Source organism: Amblyomma americanum, chromosome 7 (assembly GCF_052857255.1).
Source record: "Amblyomma americanum isolate KBUSLIRL-KWMA chromosome 7, ASM5285725v1, whole genome shotgun sequence".
Classification (NCBI taxonomy): domain Eukaryota; kingdom Metazoa; phylum Arthropoda; class Arachnida; order Ixodida; family Ixodidae; genus Amblyomma; species Amblyomma americanum.
Genome location: NC_135503.1, coordinates 146,923,790 through 146,943,264, shown reverse-complemented (window position 1 = coordinate 146,943,264; position 19,475 = coordinate 146,923,790). Strand labels below are relative to the sequence as shown.

The window sequence follows — 19,475 nt, the reverse complement described above, 5'->3', positions numbered from 1 at the left end:
GACTGCCACTCACTCTACTTCGCTTGCGAAGGACCCTGAACCAGTGCCAATGCCTGTCCTCAAGCCAAATCAGGCCACCGCTATGGGCCCTTATTGCTCCCCACCGGTGTTCGAATCTAACAACAAGCCTGATACCAGTGGCCCGGCCGCTGCCAAACGCTGGTTCAGTGGGAGACTACTGCACACAACCTCTCCCCCATAACAGAATAAGGTTCCAAACACGCTGTAACTTCATCAGCCACTGTCTAGCAAGATAACTATAATGGCCCGGGCCGCAGACGTGCCCCCGTTGCTGCCACGCTACCGAGGCCGCCTCAAATTGCCGCTACCTTGCCCACGTCCTCCTCCGTGGACGGCTCGGCGCTAGTAGCAAGGGCACTCCTCATGTGGCCGCGCGTCACGCTCAAGCCAGTCAGTCCATGGCTGGCTGTGCACGTCTCCCAGAAGCCACATGTCATCGTCATCCACTACAGCCATTCCCCCGCCTTACACCTCGCTGCGCCTCCTGTAGCTGCCCGTCTGGTCACAGGGCAGCTTGGACCGACGACAGCTGCATGACTCTTGGGACCCCCGGCGCATCTGGCTATCTCTGCTGCGCTGCACATCATAAGCCGGCCGGCCGCTACTGCACCAGAACCGCCAGCGCTGGGTCTCCTCAGTAGGTTGTCTCACCTTCTGCACCTGCCCCTAAGCATCCCTCGACGGCCCACGAAAGCTCGGCCACAACGCCACAGCTAGGGTCACCCACCTGAGCCTTGCCTTTGGACCCCGGATGCCCTGCCCGTATCTTTTGACATACACCGACTGATCGCCTGGGGGGCGGAGCCCGGTAGCGACCTGTGCAGCTGGCAGATAGCCTGATACCGAAAAGGACGAAGTGTTTCCCAGCATGCACTGGGGAGAACGCTCGGGACCTTGGCCAGGGCCGGACGCTGCCACCACCGCTCCGCTGCTGTCTTTTCTCTGGCAGCCCTCCAACAAATGCGGCCGCGGTCGCCTTTCTGGGCGACCTCCACAATATGAAACAAAGGGAGCACAGTGGGTCTCGGTCTAAGGTAGAGTTAATGACATCCCAGTCGAAATCGGGAAGAAGAAATGGGTACAGGCAGGTAATTTAATGTGAAGGAAGGATGACCAATGGTCTCACAGTCATGCAGTGCATTCCGAGGGAAGGCAAGCATAGCATGGTGTGGCAAAAAGTTGGGTGAGTGGAAGAGATCAGTTTGCAGGGATAAGGGAGCCACAGCTGGCACATGATAGAGTTAATCAGAAGTAAATGAAAATCCCTTTGTCCCACAGAGGACGTATTTAGGCCGATGATGAAAACGAAACCCATCCTTGTATTCATTCCTGCATGCTGCATCTAGCAAGAAATTCAAGAATAAAATCAGTCAGAGTCTTCCTTTGCTAGCCTGAATGTTCTGCCGTGTGTGAAGATACCACCTGTCTGCAGCACTACAGCACCACCCTTGATGGTGACCAGAGGATTCACAACTTGAAAGTGGTAAAGCCCAACTGACAGATGACCACAGAAAAGAGCTTCCACCTCGCTTGTTTACTGAAACAGCCCCGCAAATGGGGGAAAATCCGAGCACATGCACAACGAATGGCCACACTTAACACACAGCAAAATTAAATTCCCCAGAAACGTAATTTCTGACCCGAGGGGTGCAGCAGATGTATTGCAGACACATCCACTTGTTCTTTTGTTTAGTGGCATGCTTTTACCAACTTGCAATGTTCTGTCACGGCCTCTCTCTAGCCTTAACTTCATTACATAGTGACTCAAACATGCAACCACCACAGTACGCAGGTAAATGTGGGCCTCCTTTAGCAACAGCAAAAGTTCTGTTGACTTGTGGGCAGGCCCATAAATGCTAAAAAGGGCTTGAAACCGATGCGAAGCTAAAAAAAATTATTGACAATAAGAAAAGAAAGCCCTCTCAGCACATTTCACAATCGCAGGGCACAATCATCAACAGAGGTACTGCTGCTCTACAAATGCCTCAATAATCTACTAAACCAATGTTTACCATAAACTAATATTCACCAATAGAAATTATTTTTTAAAAAAAAGCGGAGCTCGCCCACACATTGTGCAGACATACCTGCCCAAGTCGCTCCCACTGGCTTGAGCTCCCTCTTCTTCATCCATCCCCTGAAAGAGATTCCACAACGTTCTCAGTGATTACAGATGTCCCACTCTGAGACAGTTCACTTGCAATACCTTCTGCCCCAAAATTAGAATGATCATTCTTTTTTTGATTTCTGATGTGTCTAGTGGGGTTTTACATTGGTCTTGAAATAAGGCTACGATTCTTTTTACTATGAAAACTCAGTGGTGCAAACGAGAAGCATCAAAATGTGGTCTATGAATGGCTCTGTGAGACGGACTACATTTTTCAACACCTACACCCCCTACCCTCTTGCGGTTATTAGTTTCCTCTTAAAACATATTCATTATTTAAAACACATTTCTAACACAACTACCAACTTCCAATGTTGAAAGTCACGGGAAAAAGCTTTCTTGATTACAACAAATTTGCTAGAAACATCTAGTTACAAGATTTCATAGATGACACCAGCGACACCAGTCTGAGTGAAGGTGCCACGGAGACAGTGACCCTATGTGAAAGAAAAAGTGCAAAAGACAGCAATGTGACGCAACCTCACAGGCACTGAACTGACAACTGAGGTTCACTGTCAGACAAACAGGGAAATTATAGGTCACGCAAAACAGAAAACAAAAGCGCACTAGTTGAGCTAATATAAAAGCTTTACTATTATCAAAGTCTATTATCAAATTTTGAAAGCACTCTGAAAAACAAGGCAAAGAGAACTGAACAGGACAAACGGTTTGTCCCGTCCAGTTCTTTTGTCCTTGTCTTTCCGAGCGCTTCCAAAATTTATGGGCTATTATCAGCCAATAAAAGACATAAAGGGCCACTTTAACGCAGCAGAGAAAGGGCAGTTGCCTTTCATACCTGATAGTAGCTGATAATAGCTCGACTGGTGGACTTTTGTTTGTTTTGCGTGACCTATAAATTCCCCCTTTGTCTGACTATAAACACAAGTTGTTAGTTCAGCACCTGTGTAGTTGTGCCACATCTGTCTTTTGCGCTGTTCCCTTTACTTAATTTCATGCATCAGATAGCCCACCAGAAAACCCCCTTAGAGAGCAAGGCGCCAGGTGCACCGGCATGCAGCCAAACTACTTGGTGGAATAAAACGGTTACGGACGCTTGGCCCCCGTAGCCTTCCCTTCACTGCCAGGAAAAGCTGATGCCGAGTTTAGTGAAAGAAGGCCCTGTGCACCCTCAACAGATCCTTAGAGTATAACGGCCTGGGGCAGCATAAAAGCCAATTCAGGCAAGGTTTACGTCCTGCCTTCACCAACAGCATCCTCCAGATGTGTGAAAACTTGTAACTTACCCCGCGCCTCACACTGACATTTCAGTTGAGAACTGGCTTTCAGGTTTTACCAAAGCTAGTTTCATATCCTACTAACATGAGCAAAGCTAGCTTTAAGTTACCGTCAGTGTAGTTCCTTTTTTGCAACACCACATGACGAAATGGCCAAATTATAACGATAGCTTGGTGCAACCCCTAAAGGTCTGCAAAAAGACTTTTCTGTGGCTTGTACCAGCTGTATGTGGTCAACACCCATCAAAACTTACTATTTATAAACATGAGAGCATGCCAGCAGTTCAGCTCGCATTTCACTTGAGAGCACGACTACTGCAAAGTGGCGGTTACCAAAAGCATGCCAAAATCACTGCCAGAATCCTTTGTGAAGTCTCACTGCACCAACAGTCGCAGCTTGAGAGCTCATGACGTAGCACTGCTCTGCAGAGGGCATAGTCACACACAAGAAAAACGTGTGTCCCATCCTCGACATCTCAGCACTGCAAGTGAACTGCAATGCTTCCTTACACAATGCCTGTGACAAAGCGACACTGCCAGCCACAGACAAACCCCTTAGCGCAAATCCAACAGTACTGACACCAATGTGAAGCCAAGCAAGCAGCGGCATGGACGAATCCTCGGCATGGAGTGCAAGGTCTACTTAGCAAACCGTTGCCCTGCTCAATGTGCTGCCCCAAGGAGGCTCTCCCTTAGGATATCAATGTGCAGTGCTAAACAGGTCTCGTAGCACATTCTGCAGCGGACACAAGCAATGCCTCAAAATGCACGAGACTGCAGTCTTGTGTGTTTCTCAATTATGCAAGAATTTCAACTTACATCATCAGCCTGTGCAACAACTGCCGACAATTTATATCTGAGGCAGTCATGGCAAACTAATAAAGGCATAAAAACAGGAGCAATATTTTGCAAAAATATAGCGAACTTTGCAGGTGCTCCACCTTTATGGTTACAAAAGATGTTAAACAGGAATTTTCTTTCAAAAACACTATTTCATACTGCGAAAATCGTGAGATGAGTGGTCCATCGACTCTGGCTTCACAAGCCAGGGAACCAAAGTTTCCAAATCAGATGAACACGCACATTTTCTCGGCTGCTATTTCAAGAACAAAGACGGCAAGAGCTTTTGTTCAACACAATACCCACAGTAACTGCAGACCATAAAGCGACACTGCCAGCCATGTAATGATTCAAACATATACCTGAGCTGCTCCCCCAAGCCTAGTAAAAACCAAAGCTTTAGGACAAAGGCAATTCTAAATGCACAAAATGCAAAGGGGATCACAAAATTGTTCAACACGTCAGTAATTTGCTCTATAAACTATGCCACCCACAAGCTTATCTTAAACCTTGGCATGTCCCTAAGATTCTTACAAGCGGGATTATGCTTATTGGTGCCTTCAAGGCCAGTAAAGTATGAAACACAGCCGTAATGATCATCATGGAGAAAAAAGCAAGTTTGTGACCATAGAAATTGGATTGAGAGAGCATGTGACTGGTGTGCCGTAAATGGCAGACAAGACATGCATAGAATATTAGGCAATGTACACCAATATAGAGGCACCTGCTATCAAAAATAATGCGGAGTTTCCACCACACAACACACGCTCCAATAAGGATCTGTTTTCTAGACATGGTCAAGCAAATTCACAAATATTGTTACACATAAGTACTAACGATTTGAGTGAGTATTTTGTTACACACTTCTATTGCTTCCAGGCAGAATGAACAACCAAATATATTAGTTCAGGACATGCAGGGTTGAACCCATTCACGGTGACTAAAGGTGTTCAATCTACCCAGAGGTTGTAAATACTTAACCTTATTATCCTTAATTTCACCCACAATTTATTGTAAATAATATTTTAAACACCCTTTTCCTGCCATACGTCTAATAACTCCTGATCACGGGAGTGTAACACGCCTGTCACACAGGCGCTTTCAAAGTGCCCGAGAGCCTTCGAGATTCTCAATCGCTATTGAACTCAAAGGAGTTGTGCTGCTGTTAGTACATGGCAATCGATCGCCATTGAGAGGTTCCATCATCTCATACCAAGATTCCATCATCGCACACAAAGATTTATCATCTCACATCAAAATTCCATCATCTCACGCTATATCAAATTAGTGGTAGCGACAACGGCAGTGGTGAACCAGCCGTCACTAATTTTGCAGGCGTGCTAGCAATCAACCAACAAGTTTAATCTGAAAAGGCTAAACCCAATATCTATTCGTTACACTAACATTAATCACTTTTGAAATGAACTTTGCTGCCTTCGACAGACTGTAGTAACATTCATGCACTTTGGAGGGAGCTGGTTTTGGCTGATTCTGTACATCTGGCAACGACAGTATTATGCTTGCTGCGGAGTTTTGTAGCAAGGGCTATACTTTTTTTTGCAAAATAAGTTGTATACTATTGAAGTTCCCATATTTTTCACAGATGACACTGCTCCCATTTCATTACCTTGAGCGTTGCTGTGAGTGTTTCGCATTGGAGAGTGCATGCAGCCGCCGCTCGAAGGCCCTTGAAATCGTGATAAAGTTCCGCATAACTCCGTTGCTTTCATATTGCAGCGGGTAGACGACGACGACATTGAGCGAGTGAACGAGTGGACGAGGAAGCAGTCGAGAACTCATCTCTGGCTGTGTTCTGAGCGCCGCCCGTAGCTGTTCATTCGTTTTTGTAAATAACTAAATATATTCTTTCCCGCAACATATTTGGTGCAGGTGCGGCTTTCCTCTATGCCTACCGAAGACGGAGCTCCGCAGCGGCCGCCAGCTGACTTCGCTCACCATGACCCAAGACGCCTCCCAGCAAACATCACAATCGGCAATGCCATCGCTCGTTCTTTCTTCCCCTCGTGACCCTGGGACATTTTCTGGCACCGACAACGTTGACGTGGACGACTGGATCAACATGTATGAACGCGTGAGTATGTACAACCGCTGGGATCAGACTCTTATGCTCGCGAATGTCATCTTCTATCTAAAAGACACTGCCCGCGTCTGGTACGAGACTCACGAAGATGATTTGACCAGCTGGGACGTCTGCAAGCAGAAACTGCGCGAGCTGTTTGGACGGCCGCTCGGCCGAACACTTGCCGCTAAGAGGGAGCTTGCGTCCAGAGCTCAAACGTCTACGGAATCCTATGTTTCCTACATTCAGGACGTGTTGGCCCTCTGCCACAAAGTTGACAATAACATGCCCGAATCTGACAAAGTGGGTCACGTGTTGAAGGGGATCGCCGACGACGCCTTCAACCTGCTCGTCTGCAAGAACTGCACTACAGTCGACGGCATTATTAAGGAATGTCGCCGCTTTGAGGAAGCTAAAAGCAGACGTATTAGTCAGCCGTACACACGCCTCCCCAACAAGGCTGCGACTTCCTCATGTGAAGACCTGCTGCACCGGCAAACTCCTGCGCCTCCAGAAAATGTGACCCGCATCATTCGACGCGAACTCGAAGCTATGTCCCCTGCCTCCCTGCCTCTACGTGATGGCGACAACCACTTGCCCACCATCTCGATGGTACAAGCCGTCGTCCGTCAAGAGCTTGCAAACCTTGGTCTCCAGCCCGTCAGCCCTGTGCGTCCTTCATCACCACCCGACATCACTGCGATTGCTCCTGAACGACCTTCCTACTTCGCTCCACGTCGCCGTAACCCTAACGACTGGCGGACACCCGACGACAGACCCATTTGTTTCCTCTGCCACCGCATTGGCCACATCTCCCGTCACTGTCGCAATTATTGGTCTCGTCGTAGCACATACAGTCATCTAAGCTCTCACCGCAACGATGACCAGCCCCGCCACTTCACGCACCCTCCAGCCCAGCAGAGTGCTACCGTTGACGGCCAGATTTCCCGCTCCAGCCGCTCCCCGTCCCCCCTGCGTCGGCAGTCTCGTTCGCCCGTACGCCGTCGCTCCTCTCCTGGCCCCTACGGACGCTCGCAAGCGGAAAACTAGACGCTGCAGTGTCTGGAGGTGATGCTGCAGTACAGCCCCAGTCCCAAAATCCTCGCTTAGCCCTTCGCGCACACCAAAATTTGCTCGCTATTCATGTCGATGGAGTCCCTGTGAGAGCCCTGATCGACACGGGCGCGCACGTGTCCGTCATGAGTTTCACCCTACGACGCCGCCTCAGAAAGGTACTGACCACTGCACCCACAGCCGTTCTCCGCGTTGCCGACGGCGGAACGCCTCCTGTGGTTGGACTATGCATAGCCCGTATGACCATATCCGGCCGCCATACATCCGTTCTATTCTCTGTTCTGGACCAGTGCCCTCATGACGTCATTCTTGGCCTCGACTTCCTGTCTGAGCATTCAGCCCTCATCAACTGCGCCACCAGTGTTGTCCAGCTTGACCTTCCTCTTTCTGCTGAGTCGCCGTCCCCAGTTGTACCTCGTCTTTGTGCTGTCGACTTTGTCCGTCTACCGCCTCAAGCCGCAACTTACATTTCTTTCTCATCTGTTCCCCCTGTCCCTGATGGCCCCTACGTAGTCACTCCGGACCTTGACGTTGCCCTCACGCGAAGTATTGCGCTTGCGCACAGTCTTTACAATGTCGGCAAACCGTGCGTACCTTCCGGTTCTGAACTTTGGCTCGTCTATCCAACCGCTCCCGCAAGGCATCTCACTCGCCACGCTGTGCCCTGCTACCGAATATGTCATATCAGTGGTGGACAGCTGCTTACCTTCCACTCATCAATGCCTGTTGCCTGCGGCAACATCACCAGAGAAACCAACGGATGACTACGCCGACATGATCTGTTCTGACCTACCAGCGATGCAAGCTCACGATCTTAGGTGCCTCTTATCTTTTCGCGACATCTTCGACTTTGATGCCCGTGTTTTGACTCGTACCTCTGTGGTGACGCATCGGATAGACACCGGTGATGCCGCTCCTCTCCACAGACGTCCGTACCGCGTGTCCAGCGCTGAACGCACCGTCATAAATCAAGAGGTCGATAAGATGCTCACAAAAGACATCATCGAGCCCTCGTCAAGCCCTTGGGCTTCTCCAGTTGTCCTGGTAAAAAAAGAAGGACGGCAGCTGGCGCTTCTGCGTTGATTACCGGCACCTAAACCGCATCACAAAAAAAGACGTATATCCTCTCCCGAGGATCGATGATGCATTAGATTGCCTCCACGGCGCCAAATATTTCTCTTCAATTGATCTTCGATCGAGGTACTGGCAAATTGCCGTAGATGAAAAGGACCGTGAAAAGACCGCCTTCGTGACGCCTGATGGCTTATACCAATTTAAAGTCATGCCATTCGGACTCTGTGACGCGCCGGCTACCTTTGAACGAATGATGGACTCCCTTCTTCACGGCTTTAAGTGGTCTACCTGCCTCTGCTACCTAGACGATGTTGTGGTTTCCTCGCCTACTTTTGTCACGCACCTCGAACGCCTCTCCAGTATTTTGACAGTGTTTCGTAACGCCGGACTCCAGCTGAACTCATCGAAATGCAAATTCGGTCGCCGCCAACTCACTATTCTCGGACACCTGGTTGATGCTTCTGGTGTACGCCCAGATCCAGTCAAAATTCAAGCCGTGAAGGAGTTTCCTCTTCCTAGGTCGTCGAAAGATGAGCGCAGCTTTGTCGGCTTGTGCTCGTATTTTCGACGTTTTATCAAAGATTTCACCGGCATCGCTCGCCCCCTCACCGACCTTCTTAAGAACGACACCCCCTTTATCTGGGGCCCTGCTCAAGAAAACTCATTTTCCTCCCTCGTTCAATCGCTAACCTCTTCGCCCATCTTAGCCCATTTTGACCCGTCGTCTCCCATAGAGATTCGCACCGACGCCTCCGGATATGGGATCGGTGCCGTGCTAGCCCAACGTCAACAGGGCCAAGATCGCGTAATCGCTTATGCCAGCCGCCTACTCTCCGCCGCAGAGCAAATTTACTCCATTACTGAGCGCGAGTGTCTCGCCCTTGTCTGGGCTGTCGCTAAATTCCGCCCGTATACCTGTTCGGCCGCTCATTCACTGTCGTCACTGATCACCACGCTCTCTGTTGGCTGTCTTCACTAAAAGAACCCACCGGTCGCCTTGGTCGCTGGGCTTTGCGCCTTCAAGAGTATTCATACTCTGTCGTGTACAAGTCCGGTCGTCACCACCAGGATGCTGTTTATCCCGATACCCTGTGGAGCCACCTGACCTCGAAGACGCTGAGACCCTACCCTGCCTCTTAGCTATCACTGCTCTCACCGATATCGTCAACGAACAGCGCAACAACTCATCTTTACAACCTATCTTTGATGGCCTCCGCTCTGCAAACCGATCTCCGTCTCTGCAACTTTATGTGCTCCAGAATGGCATTTTGTATCGCCGCAACCTACGCTCCGACGGTCCTCCGCTGCTCCTCGTCATACCCCAACATCTACGTTCTTCTGTCCTTGAGGAATTGCACGATCTGCCGACAGCCGGCCACCTTGGCGTGTCCCGCACGTACGCTCGAGTGCGGCACCGCTTCTTTTGGCCCGGTCTGTATCGTTCCGTCAAGCGTTACGTTGCCGCTTGCGACCTGTGTCAACGCCGGAAAAGGCCCTCCACTTTGCCTGCCGGTCTTCTACAACCCATCGACGTACCTCCGGAACCTTTTCACCGTGTTGGCCTCGACCTTCTTGGCCCTTTTCCCACGTCCCTCTCCGGTAACAAGTGGATTGCTGTAGCAACTGATTATACGACTCGGTACGCCATCACACGTGCTTTGCCCACCAGCTGCGCTACCGATGTCGCCGATTTTCTTCTCCAAGACGTAATTCTTCACCATGGCGCCCCTCGTCAACTGCTCATTGACCGCAGTCGTTATTTTCTGTCCAGAGTGATTGATGACATTCTTCGTTCGTGTGCCACGCAGCACCAGCTCGCGACAGCTTACCATCCACAAACCAACGGGCTTACGGAACGGTTCAACCGCACGCTCACCGATATGTTAGCAATGTACGTCTCACCGGACCACCGCGATTGGGACGCAGCCTTGCCTTATGTGACACTTGCGTACAACTCTTCACGGCATGACACAACAGGCTATTCCCCTTTCTACCTTTTGTTTGGTAGGCACCCCTATTGCCTTTGGACACACTCATGCCGCCTTCTTCAGTCCCCACCACTGCTTACGCTCAGGACGCCATCGCCCAGGCCACGCTGGCTCGCCAAATAGCCCGTAGTCGGCTCCGTGCCTCTCAAGCTTCCCAAAAGTCCGCCTACGACCGCCGGCACCGGGCCGTCGAATATCACCCCGGATCACTCGTCCTTCTCAGGACGCCGTCGCGCAGCGTCGGTCTCTCCGAGAAGCTCCTTTCTCACTACCGTGGCCCTTACCGTGTGGTGCGCCGAATCACCGACGTGAACTATGAAATTGCTCCCCTTGCGTCCTCGCCATCGTCCTCTGGCCCCTCTACCGATGTCGTCCATGTATGCCGCCTCAAACCTTATCACGACGCTCCTACGCCACCACTCTAACGCCGAGACGGCGTTTCATCAGCCGGGGGTCCTGCAGCGGGTAGACGACGACGACATTGAGCGAGTGAACGAGTGGACGAGGAAGAAGTCGAGAACTCATCTCTGGCTGTGTTCTGAGTGCCGCCCATAGCTGTTCATTCGTTTTTGTAAATAACTGTAAATATATTCTTTCCCGCAACAATATTATTGCCTTGTGTAGCAGGGCCTGTGTAGAAGCACTCAAATGGCCTTTGAGTTGACAAACTATTGGTTCGAGGCATATAACACGTCTAACTAAGTCTGTCCTTCTATAGTTAGAACAAATGAATTGGGAACCTACTGCCTGCTTTTCCTAAGGAAGTGCCCGCCAGCCATCCAAAAATGTACAGACAGTCAGATGATCTGGCACAATGAACTGCGTAAGTAGAAAGCGCTTTAGAGGAAACTGACTTTTCCTTTTGCCAAACCCCTTTGCTTAAGAGTTGCACCATTTAATTTCCTTTTCATGGCAAGTAGTTCCTATTCAGTTACTGACATTGCATGCTTCAGGATGACCCTGTCGCCTCTTGTCATGGCAAGCAAAGAGAGCAGCTTTACTGCTCGCTATTGGCGCTGCTGGTGCATGCTGCACTATTTCCCTCTTCATTGCCCTCACCCCTCGCCATCAGTGCAGTGACCTCCTCGCTTCAATCGTTCCTCCTCCACGGCTCCTTGTTTCTGATGGTTCTTAGAGAGCACTGTCTTGCACAGATCTGCCTGTCTCCATCTATCTCCTCATTTTCAAGCTCCTCTGACAGGTAAAAGCCAAACGAAAAAATAAAGGTGAGGGAATGCCAGCCCCTGGATAACTATCACAGGCTTAAACAGATCAATATAAATACACAGGGCCTAAAAAAAAAAATTGACGCAGGTTAGCCTCAATTCTTTTGAACCTTAATGCGTAGTGAAAGCTGCTTTTTTGCAATTCTTTACTTTTATGCATGCTGTTTTTTTTTATTTTAACTGTTATTTTACTTTTGGTTTTGTTTCGTTTTTGTTTATAGAACCAGAGGAGCTTTTGCCCTAAAAAAGAACCCAAAATAAAATTTTATATCAAATGCCGATTAAAAAAAAAAAGGCACAGTATACCTTGAGTGAAATGACAAAGTACACGCCGGGGGATGTGCCCCTGAACCTACCTGCTCATCATCACTCCCAACAGAATTCCTGGCTTTGTGGCCCTCATGCCAGGCCTGTGGTTTGTTCAGCATATCAGGTGTGCCCGCGTTGTCACTCTCACTTGACACACTGCTGCTGTCTTCGTCGGAAACATTTTCATCTCCAGATGACGAATCCGAGGCAGCAACCGCATCTTCATGGTCGTCTTCATCATCATCATCACTACAACCAGCACTGCCACTGCTGTGCTTATCGGCTGGTTCATCCTCTTCAGATGCAGGTTGAACTGGTGGAGCTGCCATGCGCCGCTTTTTCCGCTGCCTTCTGCGCCTCGCCGAGTCTTTGTATTGGCGCTCCTGACTGAGCTCTGAGAAATCGTGGCAAGAGTCTTCAAAGCCCCTACAAATGTTTTGCACCCCACGCTTCACAATATCCACAGCTGCAGTACGATGTCTGGCGGCATTTGTTGAAACAGCACTGGTGGCGCTGGGTACGGTCCTAACTAGAGATTCATCGACCTGGCTGAATGGAGTCACAGTCCACTCGCGTGAGGTGTGGATCGGCTTGGCTACGCGACCAGATTGCAGAACTCTCTTCAGCTTTGGCAGCAGTTTCCGCCCAAGCATTCTCCTTCGCCGCCGCAGCTGCGAGATCTTCTTCTCTGTTTTCACCCGCATTGGCCCACCTGCGACTAGCAGAAGAGAACATTTTGGAGCATATTACTCGCAGGGTACTTGAGCAATAGATGTTGCCAGCATAAGAGTGCAACACTCTGAGCACAAGCAGTAGGAACATGACTGGCCATTCTTCAAAAATAATTTGCTTTTCTTGGAACATCCAAGATCATGAATGGATGGTAACATGGAGTCTCTCCCAATAGCTAGCAGTAAGGATGAAACTTTCTAGCGAAATTTCTCAAATACATTACATTTTCACACCAACATTACACAGAGCAGAATTCGCCTCGCATGTTCACTGCCAGGAATGATGCTCTGTCACTTTATCATCATCACCATAGTCAGCTGGATTGCGTACGTTGCAAACCAAAGGTCCTTCCTAATAATTTCCAACTACCCCTGTCCAGTGCCAGACACAGCCATTCTAACATGGCCAAATTCTAATCTCACTTTTCCACTTCAATTTCAGCTGGCCCCTGGCTAAATTTTTCTGTCCCTTGGAAGCCCTGCTGCCCTAACTATCGGTCGTCTGTTCTTCACATTACATGTTGTGCCCAAATCCAATTTTAGTGTGAAAGCACTCATACGCTCACCAACAGCGACCGAGAATCTTGTCATCGTACGTACACACATTCTTATGATCTTGTGCCGTTGCCTAGCAACCCGAGTTAGTACCTGAGCTTATCCGAGTTACTCTGGTAAGCTCGGGTAGGTTCGGAGGAGCGTGCCAGCTGCACAATAGGTTGCTCGGGGATAGCAACATGCGTCGCACAATCCCTACCGGTGGCTCCAACAGAAACAGCCACCTGCCAGTCCAGTGGCGCATCGTTTAACTGCTACGCCATTGTGCTGGTAGTGGTATGAAGACTCGCTGCTGTTATGAATGTTAAGAATAGAATGACCAACTCTGCATATATGGGCATTAGCCCACTAAAAATATCTGTCATACCATTAAAGCGGAGCTTAAGTGTCCTCTCCAAATGAAGAATGAGCATCTGTATCCGCACATCTAATTGGTTTAACGGCTTAACTATGTTAAACCCCTACCAATTTTTTCCTCTGAACTGGCCCTAGGACATCATTACCTAGCACTTCCTATACTGCTTCCTTCCCATCACTTAAAGGTACACTTTGTTTAGTTTCCATAGTCCACTACACTTCTATTTAATTTCAAGCCTTTTTGTTAGCCTTCATATGTCTACCCCATAGGTGAGTACCGGAAATATAAAGTTGTTATATACTTATACTTTATCTCACAAGTTGTTCGCAGTACTATGAAAGGTAGAGCTTTCTCATCCAATCAGGGCTAAGGAAGACAACAAATAATCTCTGAACTAATGAAGCCGTGTTGCGACTATATTTCCAAGAATTATTGCAGTAATTGAAAATGTATACGTAGTTCAGAATCATGTCTTAAGAATACGGCGAGCATTTCATTCACTAGTTAAATTAGCAAAGAAAGTCCGCAAGAATGCAGCACTGCGGAGGCTTTGCTACAAAGTTGTGCATTGCCATTATTAAACACGGTGTCTGCTGAGTCGGCTGAGTCTCCTGCGTGCAGCAGCTGTACAGTGGTGCTCTTTCCTTCCCAGGGGTTGGAACCACCAGTCGTGGGGTGAGGGGCATGGAGGAACACATTTTAAAGCACATGCCATTCTGATTGGCTCAGATCCCCGCAGCCTCCATAGCGCTGCAACCAACTTACAGACAGTCTATACCTCCTGGGGCATACTGGGCCTCTGTGTGACAATGGCAAGCTAATGTCCGTAACATGGATGTGCTAGCCATATGCAGTGCATAAAGAGATGTTTCTTGACAATTGACCATTTGCGGAAAAGCGAGCGCCGCCTGTCGTGCAAACAGAGAAGCTCCGCCGGTACCTTTGGTTGGAAAGGGGCTCTCGAGCAAGCATGCGCAAGGCAGCGTTCAGCAGCTCACGTGCGCTTGTTTTGTTGTTTTAGTGTTGTTTTTTGGCCGGAAACGTGTGTCAGCTAACGAAAGAGTATGATGGAAGAGGAGAACTTCCAATTTCCGTTTTTAGAAACAGGGTGTAGCGAATTATTTTCGCGTTGTAGCCTGAAAAACGACCATGTGTGGTAATACCTGCACTCTGCTATACCTCAACGGAGCGCCGAATAACCAAATGAAAATGTGCGTGAATGTGCGCCTAGCGTGGGCGAGTGTGACAGTATAATGGGATGCACTTTCCTAATGCACACAGACGTTTACGTTTGCGCTTCCTTGATAGGGCCGGAGTTTCTGCTAACTTAACACAACACCTTTTGCCTCAGGGCACACTTAGCTGATTATTAAAGGACCCGTTGTACTATCTCAATCCCGGCTCGTGCTGATACGGCAGAGCGTTGCTTTGCGTGCTAACGGGCCGCGGGAGCGTTAGAATGCGCGGATATACGCGAGGCTGCGCTCGGCCGTGCTCCCGCTGTTCAGGAAGCACATTGTAGCATTAATGGTGAGTGTTCATACTAGTATATATCATTCGGTTTTCCTGCGTCGGTGGCAAAACTCTTCTAGAACAACCGAGCAGTGTGTACTCGGCAGTAAGCGCGAAATAAAGCAGCAACACCCGTTTCGAAACGTGCTGGATGTGCGCATTACTGGCCCCATCAACGGGTTCGTCTTTTGCGCCTTGTATGTCGTCGCGGCCTTTATTACGTACAAGTCTCGCTGTTGCAAAACACGTGGTTAGCTTAGATAAATCGCGTTGCAGTTACATGTCAGTTACGTGGAAGTTACAGCTCACATCAGTCGTCGCACTACAGCGCAGGAATGCACGGCTGGCTCATGTTTTCCAACCAAAAACCAAACCGCCCAGAGAGGGCGCTGCCTGCGCCTTCACCACGCATGCGCAGAAACTTCTCCGCAAATGGTCAATTCTTGATTCTCAGATGGAGGGGGAAGGGTGCAGGGCCTGTTTTGAAGCTGATGAGATCGCTTAAGAAGTGTCCCTTTAAAGTGCTCTGTACGCGTGCCTTAGGCTTTGTAAGATCAAATGAATGCCAGGCATGTATCAATTCGTTTCCTCATTAAAAAATTTGTTGCGAGTCAATGCTTGTCTGTGTCTTCTTATGTTGTTCGTCATGTTTTTGTGCTGTACCATCCACAGTGAAGTGCGGCCAACCCAAAGTTTTCTAGTCTACTTCAAGCAAACTACATATTTTCTGCGATTCCCACTGTGAGTGATCCTTGCCTCTGCAGAGAGAAAGACTGTTCCAGTTGTATTTCCTGACAGTTGGTCAAAGAACCACTCTATTCATGCCACATAGGATGGTGCGATCATATTAACATATGCTGTTAGAACGATCATTACAAAAAACAGTTTCCTAGTTGCAGCAGCTTGAGGCTGAGCTCATCAACATAGCCAGTGCTGCAGCCACTCTCAGCAGAAATTAGTTCACTTCAAACATGTGTAACCTCAAGGCTACAAATAATACTATAAAGGGACATAAGACACTGCAGTTGACAGCTTATTTTTTAAATAAAATTATTACTGCTAAATTGTGCTGTCCTGAGAAATAACAGATGTATCAAATTCAATTCCTTTTTCACAAAATATTCTTTGCTTCTGAAGTTGAAAATGGGCTCCCAATCATAGTCAGTGGCAATCTGAAGGTGCTCGTAGGTCACGAATACAATTATTTTATTTTCATTTTTTTCTTCTGATGAGGCCCTCCCTCATTTTTCCAAAAAAGTGGCAAAGTTAAAAGGCTACAACTGATGTAATGCATTCAGCTTGTGCTTCTAGCAAACATAAACAGCAGAGCACTTCCTCCAAGTAGGCTTGCCCTAAAGTGATCACCTTCGAATTGACACTGGCTGTGCCAGACAGTGACATGAGTATGGACCATGAACACTGGCAATGACAGACCTCATACTGGAGGGGGTCCATATTTATTTTGATCACCTGGGGTGCTTCTCGGCCTTTGGCTAAGATCAAAACATACGTCTTTTTTTTCCGGTATTTATGCTTCAATCTGCTGGCCAAAATGACACTGGCCTGCACATATACAGATTCGCTCGCTTCAACAAAATTCGTATCCAAAGGCTGGCATTAAATATTCACAGATACACAGTAAAGCTTAATGCAGTAAGTCCAAATTTTTCTTCTAACATGAAAATTAACATAGCGTAGTTTGTACCATTGTGGCCACGACGCTGCCACAATGTCTCGTCGCTCATCATCTGTATTTCTACAGGTTTTGCTGCTGCCACTCCTGGGACAGCTGTTGTCGCTGCCCGCAGTACAGCTAGCTGATACCCGTGACGAAGAACCGTGCGTGCGCAAATTCCGTGGCCTGGATGAACCGCAAATCTGCTGCGACTTATCTTCGAGTCTGCTGCTCCGACCGCCGCCGTTTCTGGACACGTTCACTTTGCTCGTCGGGCAACGTGGGACGATGCTACCTACTCCGCCCCTTGAAAAGCGCGCACGCTTGGACGACGCTCTGGGCCACGACGCTGCCACAATGTCTCGTCGCTCATCATCTGTATTTCTACAGGTTTTGCTGCTGCCACTCCTGGGACAGCTGTTGTCGCTGCCCGCAGTACAGCTAGCTGATACCCGTGACGAAGAACCGTGCGTGCGCAAATTCCGTGGCCTGGATGAACCGCCAATCTGCTGCGACTTATCTTCGAGTCTGCTGCTCCGACCGCCGCCGTTTCTGGACACGTTCACTTTGCTCGTCGGGCAACGTGGGACGATGCTACCTACTCCGCCCCTTGAAAAGCGCGCACGCTTGGACGACGCTCTGGGCCACGACGCTGCCACAATGTCTCGTCGCTCATCATCTGTATTTCTACAGGTTAGTTATCTCCAAACTCGGTGTTACCGATGCAATGATGTTTGCCTTTTGGCAGTGTCGTGGCCGCCCAGCCCTTTCAAGCGTGCTTGCTCTGCTATTGTTTGTGTTCTGCGCTTGTTGCTTCTCAGTGGGGACGTAGAAGTAAACCCAGGGCCCATGACAAAGGCGCAGGAAGAGAAATTAGACACCGTGGCAGAAACCGTATTACGACTTGAAGCGAGCAACGCCACTCTTATTGAAGCGGTAACAAAAGTGCTAAACATTCATGCGACACTGAAAACAGACCTTGAAAATCTAACCAAACGTGTTCAAGAACTTGAAACAAAACTTGAATTGGCTTCATCTGTTAGTACTTCTGCAAATCACGAAAGTGGGTTATCTAACATCGTCAATAAAATTGATGACTTAGAAAACCGGTCGCGCCGTTCAAATGTTCTGTTTTATGGTATCGCCGATAGTGACTCGTCTGAAAGTTGGGAGACGTCAGAGCAACTTGTCAACGACTTCTGCCTCGATAAGCTTGGAGTCACTGTTACTTCCGTTGCTAGGGCGCATCGTGTGGGCCGTTTCTCGACCGAGAAGGCACGGCCAATTATAGCGAAGTTTATCAACGATAAAGAAATTGAAGCCATTCTAAGTAACGGCCGCAAGCTAAAGGAAACAAATTTTAGCATCGGACGTGATTATTCGCTTGCTGTCCGTAACAAACGTCGACAGCTGCTGCAGTTCTCGAAAACGATTAAAAAAGATGGTGACCGCGTGCGTTTGGCTTTCGATAAATTGCATATCAATAAGGACACGTATCTGTGGGATGTCGCCAGTGGCCGAGCGGTGCCAGTTAGTCTTTCCACGACCGACTGACCGGTTCCAACGGCCACCTCATCTTTTCCAGCGTCTTCATGCTCGTTGAACACTCGTCTTAATTCAGAGAATAGCAGTAGTTTCCTTTTCACTAATATCCGAAGTGTACTTTCAAAATCTGTTGCCCTTTCTTCCCTCGTCGATTCAACGTGCGCTTCACTTCTGATATTAACTGAAACTTGGTTGGACGATACTATTCCGGATGCTAACATTCTTCTCAGTGAATCCGAATTTTGCTTTTTTCGTTGTGATAGAAAAAATAGAAAAGGGGGTGGCGTCCTTATTGCTACAAAGAAACAAATATCTGCTGTCCCGATCACTGTCACTACTTTTCTTGAATGTGTTTGGATACGATGCAAAATTGGTATTGCTGATGTTGTTATTGCTGCCTTCTACCGACCGCCAGATATGACTGCCACATTTTCAGGTGAATTTCATAGAATATTGAGTGACTTATACGTGCGTTTTCCTAACTCCATTTTCCTTGTATTTGGTGATTTTAACTTCCCAAACATTGATTGGCCTAATCTTACGGTTAACCCCAGTGACCAGGAAGCCCACATGTTCCTTCATACTTGCTTAGATTTTTCGCTTGTTCAACTTATCACTGATCCTACCCGCCGCTCCGCCACAACGGCAAATATTCTTGATCTCGTCCTAACAAATAACCCTGAGGTTTGTTTCTATATCTTGCATTTACAAGGCCTATCCGATCATGAAATCATCACCGGGTACATCACTCGTCCATTTGGTAGAAAGAAAACATCCACTAAGCGAATTCATTGCTACAACCGCGCTAATTTCGATGGGATTAACTCTGCACTGCAATCATTTTCGGAGGACTTCCTAGCTCACTGTTCATCTCGCTCTGTCGAAACAAATTGGAAATCACTTAAAGACACATTAACTAATCTTGTTGACAAGTTTGTGCCGGTCATCACCATCAGATATCATAAAAATGCACCATGGTTCACAAATCGCCTTCGTCGTCTTAATAATAAGAAAAAACGCTTGTACCGCCAAGCAGTCAAAACAGGTCTTCCATCATCATGGACAAAGTACAGGCATTGCGATCA

General features: G+C 48.4%; 1 protein-coding gene across 2 annotated transcripts in view; it reads right to left on the bottom strand.

Annotated features, from left to right (window-relative positions):
• LOC144096664 (uncharacterized) overlaps nt 1–19,475 on the bottom strand; it is a 165,165-nt gene that overhangs the window by 140,689 nt on the left and 5,001 nt on the right. For both annotated transcript variants that reach the window (XM_077629498.1, XM_077629499.1), the window contains exons 2-3: nt 12,062–12,732; nt 2,109–2,158 (exon numbers count right to left, since the gene is read on the bottom strand). In XM_077629498.1, the coding sequence (XP_077485624.1) occupies nt 2,109–2,158; nt 12,062–12,718 (707 nt within the window). In that variant the 5' untranslated portion in view covers nt 12,719–12,732. The remainder of the gene's footprint in view (nt 1–2,108; nt 2,159–12,061; nt 12,733–19,475) is intronic.